Consider the following 17,774-nt stretch of genomic DNA (forward strand, 5'->3'; position numbering starts at 1 on the left):
CGCATAAAGAACAAATGATTACACTTTTTTAATAATATAAATTATATGAATACGCAACTAGAGAAATGAAACTTAAATAGAAATTTGTTTCATCTACTAAATAATATAATAACTTTAGTTCGCATATTTTTATGTACTATAGTACTATATGCATTCTATAGATTTTTGCATTCCTAACGCGTTGCCTGCTACGATAGTACTCGGTGATCCATTTTAGATATCAATATCAATACCAATTGCACTTCTAGAATGATTAAAATAAGAAAGAATAAATAATTATTTGTATACCACTGTATCTATTATAATATTTACATACCAATTCCTTAAGTCCAAGTACATTTAATAGCATTTTCACATGATCATAAAAATGTAGTACTATGAAAGTGAAATTTAAGATCTGATAAAACTTCATTAAAAAATAATATGATATGATATGATATGATATATCATAATATTATATGAATAATATGATAAAAATTATATGGACAAATATTTTTTTAGCCATTGTATATAAAGTTCGCGTGGCAGTCAACGGTTAAAATTTTCTTAAAATGCATAAACAAGACAGCCTAGCGATCACGTAATGGGATAAACTCGAAGCGTATTTAAATCTTCGCGGGCCGGATATGTACGTACGAATGCGACGTAGTACCTCGCCGAGTCGTCACAACTTCCGGCCATAGTTTTGCATCCTTTTTTCCGAACGTCGTCTGCCGTTGTAATCATTACACCGTGGTGATAGTACAACGAAGTGGAGTAGTGTCAGAAGTGGCGAGTGTCGAGCCGTTTTTCTCCGAAGGTGTCGAGAAATTATGGCCGTTTCTTCATACGTCGTTCCGTAACAGGTAAACGAACGTTCTCGCGTAGTATAATTCAAACGTGGAACGAAAATCTCACGATCTTTGGAACAAGATCGTGGAAAAATCTCTTTTTTCGAAACTTTGTTCCACGACGCAGAGAATTGTGTTCGATATATTGACGATGGCACGGATGAGTTTTCTTCTGTCGATCGGACACACGAGGCTCGATACGTTTCCCGTCGCCTCTGGTTGACGGTTCTATTCCTCCTGTTAACACGGGATAAACAGCCCCTGCGTTTTGCTTCATTTCGCCGCGTGATCCGAACGTTCGACGTCGGTGTTTCCTCTTTTTTTCCTTCGTCGTTTTTGAATCGCCGCCAGCGTGTTAATTAAACAAACAAACTGTGGCCGAGGCGGGTGTTAATCGGACACGCGGCAAGAAAATCTGGAAAGGACGTGCGAGTCGATGAGAAGAAGGAGACGGCGGAGGAGAAAGAGGTAGGAACTTAGGATCATCGTGAGATATGGAGAATAACGACGAAGCGCGCGCCGTGGCCGAACATGCGTCGACGTCGAAGGAGAAACCCTTGGAGGCAACTGCTGGCGATGATTACGGCTGCGAGCACTACAAGCGAAAGGCCAAATTTGTGGTGAGTCTTTGGTCAATTGTTTCCCTTTCAGCTTCATTCCATGTATATTTTGTCATGTTTGCTAGAACAGTAACATGGTTAATAAAAATCTGTCTTTTAGCAAGTGTGAAATAGAAAGTTTCGAGTAAATGATCATTAATTACCTGATGAATCTAGCTTATGTAAACTCATATTTTACTGAATGTAATTAAAGTGAAATTTAAATGTAGATTCACCCTCTAAGTTTTATAATATAGAGTGACTACAAGTATTCGTGTTTTCCAACATCTCTTTCATCAAATTCTACATCTCATTTTCATAATATTAAATCTTTGTAGTAATATGAAAGTACTGCTAAATATAAGAAAGTTTAATATATTTGGACGTAATTAATTGACATGTAAATGCTATAATAAATACAATTATTGCCCGCAAATACTTTTTAATATCTACTGTATACAGTTTAGGTAAGTTTCCTAGAAACTTATATTTGTAGTTACTAAATCATTTAACAAAGAAAGAATTTTCTTTTTTCTTGCAATTAGTGTAATATTTCTTATCTTGCAAGAGTCTCCAATAAAGTATTGTTAAAGTGTATTACTTATTATTAAGACAGAGATTAAGATCTATGTATGTACTTTGAATTGCGACATTGTGTTGGTTAAATAGTAATTATGACACTCCCATTCTAGCAAATGCTTCACTTCCAAAGCTAATTTTCCTGATATCTCAAAATTGGCAACAGTTTACTGTGCTACTCTTCTAACAGAACCTACTATACATATGTATAAGTACATATGCGAGGCGCTCTGTTTTCAGTTTCGATCACGCAGATGTTCAGTGATCAGTTTGCGCGATTCAGTTGCGAGGTAACATGTTCTTCTTGGGTTTTTAATCCTTCCGGCGTGTCTCTACGACTTCTCGTGTCAAGCATTTTTCGAACTTTGTTACGGTATACAATGACTTTATCTACTTCACTCTCGATTTTATTCTTCCTCGCGAATATATTATCTACAAGTTCATACATATTTATTGAAATTTACAATTTGATTCTCGACGACTTTAATAACAATGTAAGAAGCGCTAATAGAGTTTTCTTTTTATGTATATCACTAATTGATCTCTTCAAGTGATCGCAAATAACGTACATCACCCGCTGACAGTTAGTTACATATATTAATTCGCATAACAGTGCCCCTACGGTATATATTTTGAGTTATTCAAAGAGAGAGGAGGATTTGAGATTTTTCTCAAAACAAATTTGTTGCATTTTTTATGTGCTGAATAGTATAAAGTTGGATCTTCACTAAAGCTGCAATGAGCAGCTTTTTGTTATTGTTCTATATTTCTTGAAAAAGTCGTCACTATGTCACTTATAAGTTGCTATTTATTGAAGATGTTTTGGAATGTGCAGCAACAAGAGGCGACAAAAAGCTCCTCCTTGTTGCTTCAGTGGAAATCAGGCTTAAGTTACTTATAGTGAAGGACAAAAGAAAGTTTATAAAATAAGAAATATAAGACACCATAATTTTACAAAATGGATTTATACTTAATAAAAGCAACGGATAAATATAATATATCACAGAATAGTTGATTGTTATCAATGTGTTAAATGTTCAGTGCAAAACCTTTTTTTTATCCGTCACTGTATCTATAATGATTTATTCGTTACTTGGTCGTTTATACATTATCGCATCAGATTGTAAATACATTGTCGCATCGCATGCTCGAAATCACTTGAACGATAAATTAAACTGTCTGATTGTTTTAAGAATCCTTCATGGTAAATAAACAGTTGACAATTTATCGATTTATAACTGGTTTTTTCAACGAATCTTCACTTGACTAATAAACCGAACTTACAATTCTAGAAGCGCTTCAAGCGCCACCTAACACGGTAAATAAAATTCGAAAAGCATCCATAAAGCGGTCTATTTAAATTTCTCATCAAAATGCACACTAAAAAGAAGGAAGAAATGCAAAAAAGTTGAAAATCAGAAAGATTCGATATACCTTTGTGACTACCCTTGAACTTGCTCGGGTAATCGATAGTATAAACTTGTTTCTAAAATAAACGACACGGGTAGCGGTCTTACAATTAACGACTGATACCGAAATCGCTCGTACACGAGCTTTTTCTACTCGCCGTGTGTAAACACGAACGTGCGTCCCATATGTGCGTGTGTGTACGCAGCAAACAAATCGATGAAGTTCAGCCATGTGTTGTGTAACGAGACGCCCTCTTTCAAAGTACTGCTTACCAATTGCCGCGATAAGCCAAATGTCGTGTGCTGCTGCTACGAACGACCAGCGCTTTTGCGTCGTCTCGAAGAAAAAGAAACTGTAATTATAAATATCTTTTCTTTTTCAAAATTTCTACAATTTGAATTTTTATTTGATCTTGTTATCCTCTTGCGAAATACGCACTGAGCTCTCGATTTCGTTTTCTGTTTACGTTCACCTTATTTACCTGAACGCATAAAGATAAGGCATTGAAATTTTTGTTACTCAAATATTGCCCAAGAGAGTAGCACCGTGAATAATCCAGATAGGCCTTCTACCGAGAAAATATTGTGTACATTGCACTTGAAGTGTACGGTATTTTAGTCAGCAGTTTCTTTTTTAATATTTTTTTTGTAATTAATAATAAAGGTAATAGTAAAAATTCAATTAAATTTGAAGATTAGTTTGTTTATTAAAATATTATACCGAGTATAGGATCTTCATTATTTATATTTTATGGTCCTATTGTAAGATATTTTCGAACAAAGCATTGGACAAAATTGTACTAACAAACTATTTATCGATAAAAATAAATACTTTTTGTAATTTATTTTTTTATGGAAAATAAGAATTCAGTAGTGAAATATATAATTTTTGCAGAGGCATATTGAAATATCTATAACACGTGTTTCAATAGCACATGGAGGATTTGAACGACTACCATGTGCGCCATCTAATAGAAACTGAATAATCACAATCGAAGTCGATTATATATTACATACCACACTTGCGGCGATCGTTATAATGATAAACTTAATCCTACTATAATCATCAAATCCTCATGTTCCAATCTCATTCTTATTTCAACAAATAAAAAGAACTTGATATTTTAAGAAAAAACACAGTAATCAAATTTAAATAAGAAATTATATATTTAACAATTTATTTTCCTTTTTACCTTTTCTTTAAACAGAAGAAAGTTTTTAATAATAAATAAACAAGACAAGAAATTAATTCGAAGAATATACCAAGACTAAAAGTTAGGTTAATTCGAGGCTTAACGAACCATTGTTACATGGAAAAGTTTGAGAAATGAATCATTTCGGTCTTTTTGATAATAAAAGGATTGTCGACAATTTTAAATGTTCCTCTAACTGATTCATATAATTGATTCTTTCGATGTCGCTGAACGTAGACACCACGTGCAGAATGAGTTCTATACTGGTATATATTACATATGTTACCATATCCTCCGCATGCTGATTTGTTTCACCGTATGTTGTACGCTGTCGAACGGATTTGCCGAACGCTTATAAGCGCCTGGCTGCATCGAAAGGGTTAGGGATCAAGGACGGATTCATATGGGGGCTAATTGGATTATTATCTAAGGCCTTCGTTTTCTGAAGTGCTCAAGGATTGTCGAAGCCACATTTTTATAGCGTTTTAACAAAAAATTTGGATTTAATCCTGTTATACTTCTCACCTTACGTTTCTACCTCTTTAGTATCTTTTTTTTTTTTTTTTTTTAGAGTACTTTATACATATAAAGCATGGAATATATAAAAAGCAGTAACAATATATTAAATACTAAAACAAAATATTTAGTAATTATCTATATTTCAATAATATACAAATTGCCCCAGCAATTGTGGTACAATCGACAACAGGATGATCTACGTGAAAAAACAAGTTGAAAATATTGAATAAAATTTCTTCATATAATGCTTCGTTTTCAAGAAAATCAAATTTGAAAATTTGTCAAATACATTTGAACTTGGCTAATTACCGACTAGGTATGAGCAAATAATCAGCAGGAAAGTAATCTATGTGTAAAAGTAAGTCAAAAATGTAAAAAAAAAATTTCAAGAAAAAGGAATTTGAACATGTTTAATATTTTCAAATTTATTTTTTTCAAAAACAGCATTTTATAGAAAAATTTTATTCTACATTTTCGACTTGTTTCTTTTGCGCAGAATTACCCTATTGACGATTGTATCACAATTGCTGAGACACCCTATGTATTGAAACATAACATCCATTTGGAAGAACGACAGAGTAAAAATATACATGATCAAAATATATTCTTATGTCTCAAAAAAAATACGTCATTTTTAAAGCTGATAGTTTACTATATTTTCTATCTTTTTTTTTTCTTTCTAGACACCATGTTGTAACAAAGTATACATATGTCGATTTTGTCACGACAAGGAGGAGACCCACGTGGTAAACAGAAAAGAAGTCACGGAACTTATATGTGTTCTATGTGACACTCGTCAGCCTGTACAAGCCACTTGCAAAAATTGCCACTGTCGCTTCGGCAAATATACGTGTCTCGAGTGCAATTTGTTCGATGACGAAGACAAGAATCAGTATCACTGTGACGGTTGCGGGATATGTAGGGTCGGCGGTCGGGACCGATTTTTCCACTGTGCCAAGTGCAACATGTGTTTACCGGTTCAGTTACAGAACGGGCACACGGTATGTAATGCACTATTAAATTTTGGTTAAATGTTAACGAAAATGTTCTGTTGCTTATGTAGTGTATAGTTGCTTGCCTAAGCTAAAAAAAAAATTGCTCATGCATTTAGTATATGTAATACATTGAATACGCTCGATTAACATTTGATGGAATGATAAATTGAAAGAAGTTTCAGCTTTGAGTATGAAGATATAAATAACGCTATAGAAGAAGAAGCAATTTTAATAGCCAATTTATATATAAACTTTTATATTTACTCTGTCAGAGTGTGCTTAAGTAAGCTTACTGTAATAGAATTATATTCTTAAAAATTTTTTTATTTAAGTTTCATTATTGAATTGCAATTTTAATTGAGTGTAGCTTGTTGATATAACATAATTATATTATTGGATATAGTTGATTCTGTAAGATAATTGCTTGTTTATTATTTTCAGTGTGTAGAAAATGTTTCTCATGCAAATTGTCCAGTCTGCTTGGAGGATATTCACACAAGTCGTATACCTTGTCACATTCCAAATTGTGGTCATTTGCTTCATCGTACTTGTTTTGAGGAGTTGTTACACTCAGGACATTATGCATGTCCAATTTGCCAAGTGTCTCTTCTAGATATGACTGATCTATGGAAATTTTTGGATATGGAAGTATCATCAACACCAATGCCAGAAGAGTACAAGGATTACAAGGTTGATATTCTGTGCAAAGACTGTCACGAGGTAAAAATAGAATCTTATCTTAGACATTTGAACTATACTGTGCTTTACTTAATCAAGAAACAATGATAAATTGGATGGGATCAATGAACAAATTGTTTAATCTTCCAGGAATCAACGGTAAAATTCCATATTGTAGGTTTGAAATGTTTGAATTGTGGAAGTTATAACACTTGCAGAGTCAAAGGATCCCCTTCTCCAGGTAAATATTATTTAATCAATTTTATTTTTGTTCTTTCTCTAATAATTTCTATTTTTGCAAATAAATCTCTATGTGTTTCAAACTTTTTAGCAGATCCAGATACATTGGACTAAATAATATCAATGATGTTGGCGATGAAGAGAATTTACAACGCTAGAACTTTTAGTATTAAAATGAGAAAAAGATGCGAAACGTTCCCGAGAAAGTGTCGCTTTTAAGCGTTTCTAACAGAAAGACATTAGGAAATGGCCTCTTTGGCATTATACCTCTACTTGTTTTTAGTGAATTTATACATCTTTGTTGATTGTTTTCAGACTTTTTATAGACGTTATTTTATTAGGAGGCTGAATGTATGATATGTATAATGATCAATGCTGATATCTATAATCATGGAAGACCGAAAATTATGGAATAATCGCAGTTTGAATCGTAAATTCGAATCGTTTGAAAAGAATAGTAAATTCCTTTTTCACAAAGATACAATTTTTTCGTAACCATAGCGATCCTAAATGAAACAATATGACACATTCTCGGCAATTTTTATTTTGTTACTAATTGGTGGCGCGGTATGCACAGTGTCACCCATTTCCTAAAATTCTTCTCGCGCTGTTTTCAAATAGATCTTTATAAACATTTCATGATATGTGACTTTCTTTCGATGCAATCTTTTCGTAAATGCTAAAATCAATCAACATATACCGGTAGTACTAGTCAAAGAAAAAAATCCCCCTCTCTTTTAGCTATTGTTATAATCGACAGCTAAGAGTTCCTCTATATTATCTATTACACATAGTTCCCTGATGTTATATTACGCAGCTATATGTAGAGATAGAAATCGATGAGATTATTATTAATAAGACACATTTTATTCCTTAATGAATTATCGTACGCGCAATTTTCGAAAAGATCGCCATCTAGTCAAAGATTACTTGAGTCACTTCTTGATACGATCGTCCTATATGTAAAATAAAAAAGAATGCGCGGGGGAATCTCAGATAGTTGGGTGACGTAAGCTAATACCTGACACGATAATTCTTTGAAACTTTACGAAATAATATTCGTATCGTAAGCCTTTCGAAACTGTGAGATTCGATCTGTGTAATTTCAGGCTTCGACATTCATCTATCGAATTTTATCGGGCATTACCATCATGTTATTGTGAACTAAAAACAACTCGTGGATATATATATCCATAAATGTTGTACGTATGCTTAGGCATCTTTTAGTGCACGCGTTTGCAACTGCGCATTTATTTGGTAACGGAAACATTTTGATTTTAATTTAATTCGATACACTATATTACAGATTTATCAACTTTATGAATAATTGACATTTAGCATAATTTATACGTAATAGTGGAAGTAGATATTATATATTTATCGTAATAAAGAAGATTAATGCTTTTGATTCATTTTCTTCCAAGAAAACATGCATAAGATTGACTATAAATTTTAAATAGCACTAACACGTCTAACTGGTTCTGTACAATCATTTGATGATTCAGATTGCTTGCTAGAACAATATTTACGTACAAAGGTAATCGATGGTATTAATTTTTATTCATTCCAACTGCTATTGAGAAAAATATATCCAATAAATAAACTGGAGACAGTATTTTCCTTTGAAATTAAATAATTAGTTAAATATTTAACCCTTTGTGGACGGAGTCGCTCGACAAACGAACATCACGGTGGACGAGAGGTATTGGCGCGCGCAGTTGAGAAAATATACACGTTGAACGTTTGCGTTATTCATTTTCGAGGCTTGTATTATTCTCATCAATATTTAGTTCATCATCATTGTCACTATTACTAGAAATATTGAAACGTCTCAGCCGTTTCCTTGCTGAACAGAAGAATTTCTACTGCCTGAAGCACTATCGTCGTCTTCTATCTTGTCAGGTTCAAAATAATGCTCGTCATCACTACTATCACTATCGAACATGCCCTTTCTGGATATTTTAGGCATCGTGTATAAGGTATTATAAAAAATACATAATACATAAAAAGCTTGCTGATTCGTCTAGTAATGCCAATGAAAGACTGAAATTCGTTTTGACTCGACCATCATCCTACATCGCGAGTTTACGTTAAACGGAAGATAAAATTTCTAAAGATCTATAATTTTCTTTCATCAAAAACATAATACTGTTTAGTTTACTATACCCATATGTAAATACGCATTAGATTATATTAGATTAGATCTCACAAAAGTAGACGTACGCCAGCCACTTCAAAATAAGTGTCCAGAACTATGAATAGATTTGGGCGGCTATTTGCTGACACTCGTCCGCAAAGGGTTAATAAGAAAGTAAACATACTTTATTCATTTTTAGTGCTAAAAAGATCATAAAATCAGATCATAAAGAATGTACTGTCGATAATGAAGGTCGTACTATAAAGAAAGGAGGTAATTTCGTATTTAATATTGTATTGCAGTTTACTAATTTGTTTTTGAGGTTCTATAAAGAACCGTAAATTCTGTATGGCGTTGAAGCGTGTAGAGAAAACGCGTGTATCGAAGGAGCCTTAGAGTTACGTTCGACGCTCACTGCATCACTAATGAACATTATGGTCATATCGTCTCTAGTTTGAATGTACTGTTGGATAATCTTGTACCGTTTGCGTTTAGATACTCTGTAATTCTACTCCCAATATGAGATAAAGCGCGTGTCTTTGTGCGACAAAGTCTGAAAAGACACCTTTAGGGTAACGTACCATGTTTGAAGCTCAAATGAAAAGAAAATTGAGTTGGTTAGGCACACTCGATATAACTCACCATGATTGTGAGACTTTTGTCGAACTTTCTTTGATTGTTTCTTGATATGTACGGGCTGATCATTGTTTAAGCACTTACGTCTTTTGTCCATTCCATGGCATTCCAAGTTTTCATAAGAGTAGCACACCGATGTACGCCGAAAATTGAATTATTGTTACTATCAATATTAACAACGTAGCACGGTAAAACGAAATCGTAACATACCTCTCTCAATTTGTAAAGCTTTTAGACAACATGTGTCGTGCTGGTTAAAAACAGGAAAATAGTACCAACCGTTTATTTTTTGGTGTGATTATCATCACGTCTTTATTATTCAGTTGTAAATTAAATATCAGTTATAAAGGCTCTTTGTACATAACGGCCGCAATAATGCTTTTGTTTTATATTATATAATATATACTATTGTATCAAATAAACGGACTATTATTTTATTCTTTTATCTTTTTGTACGAACGTGATAAGAAGTCGCTACGTTAAGTGTCAGAAATTCTTCGAATTTTCAAGTACAAAATAAATTGTATGTAATATCATGATCCATGCGAGAGTTTCTTTACGTGAACATTGCTATCTCTGATGCCCCTTAAAAAAATTGCATATATATCAACATATGTATGTAATTTGTACGTATCCCACCAGGAACAAGCAATGTTTACGTAAGAAACTGTTACAAAGATTATATTATTGTTATTTTTTTATTATATTATTTATTTTCACGTTTATTAATTATAAGCCACTGCAGTAGCAACATTTTATCATCTACAAAAAAAGGCAGAAGTGTTTTTTGCTTTGCTTTTGTTGTTGCAGTTTATTCTTGACTTTGAGAACGAACTATAAACAAAAGTGCTGGTAAAGCGTGACATTCCCTCACCTTTCAAGATGCAATTTCGGATGAAACATGGTTTTCTTTGTTAAAACAAAATTCGACTGCTTGTATACATACGCTATGCATCGGAATACTTCAATATTACATCTGCGGTTACATTACAAAAGATAATTACAAAACGTGATTCCAATACGCAAAGCATTCGTAATCTGCCTGTAAAAAAATTGTCTAATAGATTCTTTTTTTCTTCGCCATGTTTTCTTACTTTTCTCATCTCGTTCGACAGTTTTGATAGAAAAAGGCCATATTCCTTAAACGGAAGCGCCATGTAGTTTTAATTACGACTAGTTCAATGTCGTGTTTTTTGTACCACGAAGTGCGACCGAGCCCCTGCGGCTGCAGAAAGGCTATTAAAAATTTAGAGAACGAGGACGTAATGGTAGATATCCATGGCTGCTGAGGAATCGTCGGGCGGCTCGCGTCATTTCCAGCTGATCACGCGTGCGTCCACATGCCACTGTTGTCCATTGTGCCTCCAATTGTAGCTGTGATCAAAGAAATCAAATTATGAATCTTTCGGTATTAATCACATAAATTTATCATTAAATTGCGGATTTTCATAAAATTCATATTTTTGTGGACATAATTAAAATAAGAGAATCTAAGCTCTGTTTCACCTATTAAATATTTTTTTTAATTTCTAAGAGTATAGGGAAAGAACAGGAAAAATCACATTTCTTATTTTTTACAGAAGAGTGGTCTTAAGATTCACATAATTCTCCCGTTTAATCATAATGTCTTGAGGGCAGAAGGGCTGTTCAGTCAAGAATTTAACGAGTTATTTTCACTCTTGTATTGTTTTGAATTGAAAGCGATCGTTAATACTGTTCCCCTACCATTACGTTCTCAGCGTGTTATATTTCTATGGGTGGGGAGGGGGATAAAGACCCAGTACTGTATGCATGGAGGTGGACAGCGAGGCAATACTATGGACACCTTTGTGAAATATTCCAAAGTATGTATTCTGATAGCGAACCGTTAGATTGGTCGTCATATGACCATCTGATACTTATGATAGGATCTTTGCTATTGGGCTATGGAAAATACAATGTGAAGAAACTAAAAGTACATGCCATTAAATATATGTTAAATTGCTCTTGCGTACTATCTGAATACTGGCTATCAGGTAATTGAAGCATAAATTTTATTTTTTAAAAATAGCAATTGTTCTTGACCGCGGTATAAATTTGGCCTAATATTACACTTTACGGTTCGAGTTGCAATACTCAACACACAAAGTAACATTAAAATCAGAAAATCAACAAAAATGCACTTCGTGCCTTTCTCTTGAGATCTTCATATATGAGATAGTAGATATATTAGCGACATCTAAGATATTTATATCTAAATTAATGCCGGAATTACTACATACGTAAATATGCTTCTTACATCTAAATAAATTGCAGAATAAACATTACTAAATTTTAAATATTTAAGATTATCAATTAATTAACCAATTTTAGTAGTTAATATCGACTCACAGAAGCTATGTAATACAAGAGCCTAGACTGTAAGGAAATTCGATCTCTCGCGACAGATGTCCTTCATATCCGAAAATTAAATACCACAGTGATGCGAGCGGAAATTTGATACGAAAATATTAAATCTCTAACACGATTAACCCTATCGAGGGTTGAACAGATTTTAGAAAGAAAAAGAAACCACTCACCTTGGCGCGTTTGACTGGCCTAAGCGGTAGAGGGCTGAGAATACAACAGGGACTGTCGAACGCGTCGAACGTGATTGCTCTCTTGGCGTTAGGCTTCCGTTGTATGGACACAAAGTCGTGGGAAGTCTAGAAAGGATAGACACACTAGCTACAGCCGGCGATTAAAAGAACGCATTTATAGAAAATGGCTAACTATTCGAAAATTATTCCTATTCTTTTCTTTTTTGGGAAAAAAATATTTGACTGACAAGATCTAAAAATTTTCAACGTCAATATAGACTTCAAAAGTCTTTAAGACAGTCAAAAGACTTACGAAGAAAGAGAAACGGGGAGGGAATAAAAATATAAAGAAAAAGAGGGAGAAAGGACATTCTTAGATAGAAACAGAAAGGTTATGGGGAGCTTTTTCGAAGATTTGGAGGACTATTTGTCAGTTCGATCATTTTATACGTTCATGTTTTTTTCATTGGGGCATGTTTCACACTCATGCTAAGATTGCTACCACGTTTCATTGTAAAATGACTAGGCCTTTTAGGTATTTTGCCTTTTCTTTTTTCCTCTCTTTTTCTTCGCACGGTTGCGAATTGGTATCGAAGAGAGCGGCATCTCGCGACCGATGGAGTCACCGCTCAAAAAAATTACTCTTTGGACTTTGTCGACTTTCAGGATACAAAGAATGAGGGATACAGGATGAGGAAATACTTTGGTACGCTAGGCCAGGCCTGTACAAGGGCGTTTTTACGTTTGAGTTAGTTATAAACATGCGGCAACTCAACGTTATTACCAAAGGAATAAAAAAAATATATATATATAATATGTATATATATTAATATGATAATAAATAAACGTTATCTTTTATTTCTAATATATATATATGTATCTATATATATATTATATATAATTATACGAGACATGATCCGGGAAACGATTGAAGGACGAAGGAGTCGCGAGGATATACAATTTGGAATGTGTACAAAAATGATTAACGCGCTCCATGCCGCGTGGATCACCAGTGATCCATTCCTCCAGTTTAATATCGAAGTTTATTAACGACTAGGGAGGCGAAATTGAAACTGCAAACACTTCGGTATAATCGATAATCTCTTGTAATTAAATATTAAATAATCGTAGTATTTAGATACTAATACCGTATTATAAATTTACATACACACATGTTCAACCTGTTGCGCACAGTGTTTGTTTTTATAATAACTTAGCCGTTTTTGAAGTTAGGAATTACTAATAGCATTTTAAAAGAGCTATGATATAATTGACTATTTCTTATCTTTTTATATAACAATAAGTAATAAATTAGGTTTCACTAGGTTAAGTGTTTCCAGTTTACTTCGCTCCCAAAATACCAAATATACACAAATAATTTACACGAATAAACGTCAACAAAATGAAATAAAAAGAAATAATGACACGAGTCTAAGGTATAATTTAATTCTTTGTAAAATTAATCGTAGAAAGAGAAAACTGAAGCAAACAAAAACAAAACAAGATCGACCATATATATTGACGTACATCGAAACCAAAGAGTATGGATATTTTCAATGTATGTAGAATATAATATGATGAACATGGGCCAAAAAATAAATATTATAATACACGTAAAAATATAAATTAAGTACTTCATAATACGGCTCCTTTGAACCCATTGTTTCTTTAATTCATGATCATAAGTTTCGTTTTAAGCACATAACATTACTGCATACATATAAATAATAATTTAACAAGGTAAGCATACGCGTTGTCAAAAAGAAAAAAATAAATTAATTATATAAATAAATCAAACCGATATTTTACGTCGTTATTAATTGTTAGTCGTGTTACTTTATTATTATAATACTTATGACTTAAGAAAAAAAAAAAATCGCTAATAATCTTTGGATTGGACGATACCAGGGCGACAAAAGGGAATCAATAATCATAGTTACAATTACGAAGGACAAATACAAGGTTAATTCCTCGCGCGCCTTGGTTTTATAACATTTAGTCATAAATTAAAAGGAAAGAGTCGAAGAGAAAGATAGACATAGGGGCGAGACATATTTAACGTTAATCAACAGGCAGGCATGATTGAGTAAAATATACTAAACAATGGAGAGAGAAAGACAGTGTTAAGATAAGAGAGTTAAGAAAAGGCTGGCTAGCGTGTCTAGAGGCGATTGGTACGGGAATAATACCAGGACAGGGCGGGTTGAGTTTGCATCTGTGATTGAGTATGGACATGGTTCTCTACCTTTACGGGGCTAGTTCCTGCTGTTAAGAAACTATCCTCCAATGCCATGGATGCTGGTGAAAATAATACCGATGTGTCCAAACTTTTACTCTGTAATGTAAAGAAAATAAATTAGTGAACTAAATAACAATTTTATATACTAATGTTTAGACTGCGGATTTTTATGCATTAATGACAAATTTAAAAATGCAAAAATATATAAGATATTCAAAATAGGATATTCGTTTTAATATGTAACAGATAAAACAATTCTTTACTTAAATCCTATTTTTTAAAGTATATTTATAAAAATATGAATTTGGCATAAATATTCGCTAATGTTACACTCTAAATATGGACATACAACTCACCGGTGTTTCTACAACGAAACTTATTTCGGAATTATCCTGGGAAGCGTTTGCCCAGGCTTGACAGAGAGCTTTACGCGCTCTCTTTCCACCAGGAGCGCTATTTTCTTTACCCCGCCGTCTAATCGTGCTGTAACCAGAGTCTTGCAGAATGGTGCTAGTCCCTGCCAGACTTTCACGGTCGGTTTCTTGTTTGATGATCTCCGTTAGAGCATCCAAACGACTTGGGGTGGCAGGTAACTGAGTAGTCGCGCCGCTGCGCCGTTCTAATTCTGCTAACGCGTTTTTGAACGGTGTTGGCGTTCTCGGTGTGTTCCCATCTGTGACATAAATATAATAATAGTAACAATATACAGTCTATCAAGTTCCAGATAAAATTAGAAAGCAACGAACGAAGGATTTTATCAAATATTTTACCATTCTGACTTCGTCGAAGACCAGTGGGTTGTGGTGTGGTGAGTGGACCAGGGCTGCTACCTTTAGGAGTACTTGCCCGTGGCCAAGGGGAGGTTTCAGGACTTAGGCTGTTCAAGAACTGTGACGGACTGAATGGCAATTGTTTGATGGGCGTGGATGGAGTGGTAACGCCAGACTGTTGCTGTTGTTGGCTTATCAACAAGTAATCAGACTGGTTCATATTCTCAGGCATTTCCGTCCTCTGTTGAAGGACCTGAGTATTTCTACGTCGACGGAGAATAGGGGGTGGACTGCTCCTTTCTTTCTCCGCTATGGCTTCTGGCATTTCCTCCAGGTCTGGCATAGGCATTAATCTAATCTCTGAATTCTTTGAACTTGTCGCTTCACCTTGTATTTGCATATCAAAATACCTATATAAATAGACGTGTTAGTATTTACTAACTTCGTTAAATATTCTCTGAAAATTCTTATTTTTTAAACTTGTTTAATAACATACTTTGTAAAAGGTGAAATTTGTTCAGTCTTGACTCGAGAAGAACTTCCTCTTTTTGAAGGGGTATCTACTCGAGATTCATTATTGTGCGGCCGTTCATTCAGATTCAGAAGACCTTGGAAAGTCTGGTTATTTTGTTGATTGTCCCAAGCCCTACTCCAGTCCAGCTGGTCGATACCCAGAGTATGCTGCTGCATAGTGGACACAGTTGTGGAGTTTTCGTTGTTCGTCGAATCTACCTTCAGACGACCGTGACCTGAGATTTCCTCCTCTGTGTCTTTAGAGAGCACCGATGATTCTGTAGCTTTTCTCCTACCTCTTCCTATAAGAGGAATTCACTTTTATCAAATGTTTCATTTTTTGATGATATAACTTTTTACAAAAATATATCAATTTCAATTAACTAAACTAAAATTCTTTTTTATCACTATTAGCTTATATTTAAAAATTGAAGATGAAGATTGAAAATAGGAATTAATACAGATTATTTTTCAAATTATATTCACGTGGATTTTTATACATTCGTGGAAAAATTTAAAGATGTAAAAATGCATATAATGCACACAATATGTAAAATCACATAAAATATCCAAATATCTAAAGTACAGTAGGCGAAACAATTATCTCTGTGTAGGTCCTATTTTAGTTATAGAATATGAAAATAAAATAAAAATTTCATAAAACTATAAATCTTCATAAATATTGGCATTCTAATAATAACATAATCAATGGATTGATAAGAACCTCTTGTGCTAGTGGGTCTACCACCATCTTCAGTTTCATATTTCCTCCTCATAGTGCTATTCCAATGATTTTTTATAGCATTATCTGTCCTGCCCGGCAGTAGTTTTGCTATTTTCGCCCATTGGTTTCCCACCCTGCGGTGAGCTTCCACAATGATTCTGTCTTCCGCCTCTGTCCACGCTGTTTTCTTGATGCCCGGGTTCAAATGGTTGTGCCATCTTTCCCGACACTGCTTACCGATACGGCCCTTTAGATGTCGGGCAATTAATGTCCACTTCTTCGGTCCGTATCGTTCCACTAATTCTACTACTTTTTCGTCCTCCTGCGAATGTCACCGATCATCAGTACACGGAATGATTCGAGTACTTATGGTTGATGGATGAAACTACTGATAGGACATTAAAATTGATTTTCATACATTTTATATACTGACTTTTCCATTTTCAATATATGACTACTTTAATATTTGTTTTTATAATTGGTATTCTTTTCTTCAATTTTCTTGGGTAGACAATATTATTAAAAGTTTAATTTATATTTAAATATAGATTGTTTAAAAGCCAAATTTGTGTTACGCATTAGTGTAATATACTGTAGCACGTGATAAGCCTCGTTGCTGTTTGAAAACTAGATGTCGCGACTGATATAGGATTCAGAATCTTGATTGTAAGCTCGGTGAAGTTTCGATGTAAACTAACAATAATCATTTTTAATGCAAAGATAAATTAGGAGAGAACTTTTAGGAGAAATTAGTTAAAAACCAGAGTCCAAAAATTTTAATATTAAATCAGGATTTTACTTGTCGACTGAAAAATCTCGATTAAAGAATGTCGACTTTTCACCAGATGCGACATCATGCTCCCTGAAAAGCAACCAAAGCGCCGTGAAAGTTCTGATCGGACGAGTTCTCACCGGAAGGCAGGTCCAACACGCGAGTAATTTCTCGAAGGCGAGGAGAAGAGTCGAAGGAAGGTAAGAGAACAAGGCGGTAGGTCGAGAGAAGGCGGCGGAAAGGAAAGGAGAAGAGGACACACGCGGAGATGATCCTCGAGTGCACCGAGGGAAAGAAGCAACGAAAACAGTGAAGAAAGGACAGAGGGGAAAGAGGATGCAACGAGGACGCTCCTACACCATGAAGAATCAGGTGCACACCAA

At 34.1% G+C, this 17,774-nt stretch overlaps 2 protein-coding genes across 8 annotated transcripts in view; one reads left to right on the plus strand and one right to left on the minus strand.

Annotated features, from left to right (window-relative positions):
• The first annotated feature begins 728 nt into the window (after positions 1-728).
• On the plus strand, positions 729-10,252 carry LOC132916246 (RING finger and CHY zinc finger domain-containing protein 1). Of its 3 annotated transcripts, none has more exons than XM_060976081.1 (5): positions 729-1,450; positions 5,813-6,130; positions 6,566-6,844; positions 6,953-7,043; positions 7,134-10,252. In XM_060976081.1, the coding sequence occupies exons 1-5, from the start codon at positions 1,325-1,327 to the stop codon at positions 7,154-7,156; spliced, it is 837 nt and encodes a 278-aa protein (XP_060832064.1). In that variant the 5' UTR covers positions 729-1,324; the 3' UTR covers positions 7,157-10,252. The 3 variants fall into 3 exon arrangements, with proteins under 3 accessions (XP_060832064.1, XP_060832062.1, XP_060832063.1); XM_060976079.1 differs by lacking the exon at positions 729-1,450 and adding an exon at positions 3,620-3,772; XM_060976080.1 differs by lacking the exon at positions 729-1,450 and adding an exon at positions 3,620-3,772 and having other exon boundaries at positions 7,137-10,252.
• The window catches only part of LOC132916240 (transcriptional activator Myb), a 41,192-nt gene continuing 33,514 nt past the window's right edge, over positions 10,097-17,774 (minus strand). For 3 of the 5 annotated variants that reach the window (XM_060976060.1, XM_060976059.1, XM_060976062.1), the window contains 7 exons: positions 16,620-16,941; positions 15,879-16,197; positions 15,383-15,792; positions 14,969-15,285; positions 14,619-14,708; positions 12,374-12,499; positions 10,097-11,189 (listed from right to left, as the gene is read on the minus strand). In XM_060976060.1, coding sequence (XP_060832043.1) covers positions 11,055-11,189; positions 12,374-12,499; positions 14,619-14,708; positions 14,969-15,285; positions 15,383-15,792; positions 15,879-16,197; positions 16,620-16,941 — 1,719 coding nt within the window. In that variant the 3' untranslated portion in view covers positions 10,097-11,054. Of the gene's footprint in view, positions 11,190-12,373; positions 12,500-12,875; positions 14,709-14,968; positions 15,286-15,382; positions 15,793-15,878; positions 16,198-16,619; positions 16,942-17,774 lie in introns of those variants that run through there. The other 2 variants (XM_060976061.1, XR_009660049.1) reach the window with 2 other exon arrangements.

The sequence above is a fragment of the Bombus pascuorum genome, chromosome 2, assembly GCF_905332965.1.
Source record: "Bombus pascuorum chromosome 2, iyBomPasc1.1, whole genome shotgun sequence".
Lineage (NCBI taxonomy): Eukaryota > Metazoa > Arthropoda > Insecta > Hymenoptera > Apidae > Bombus > Bombus pascuorum.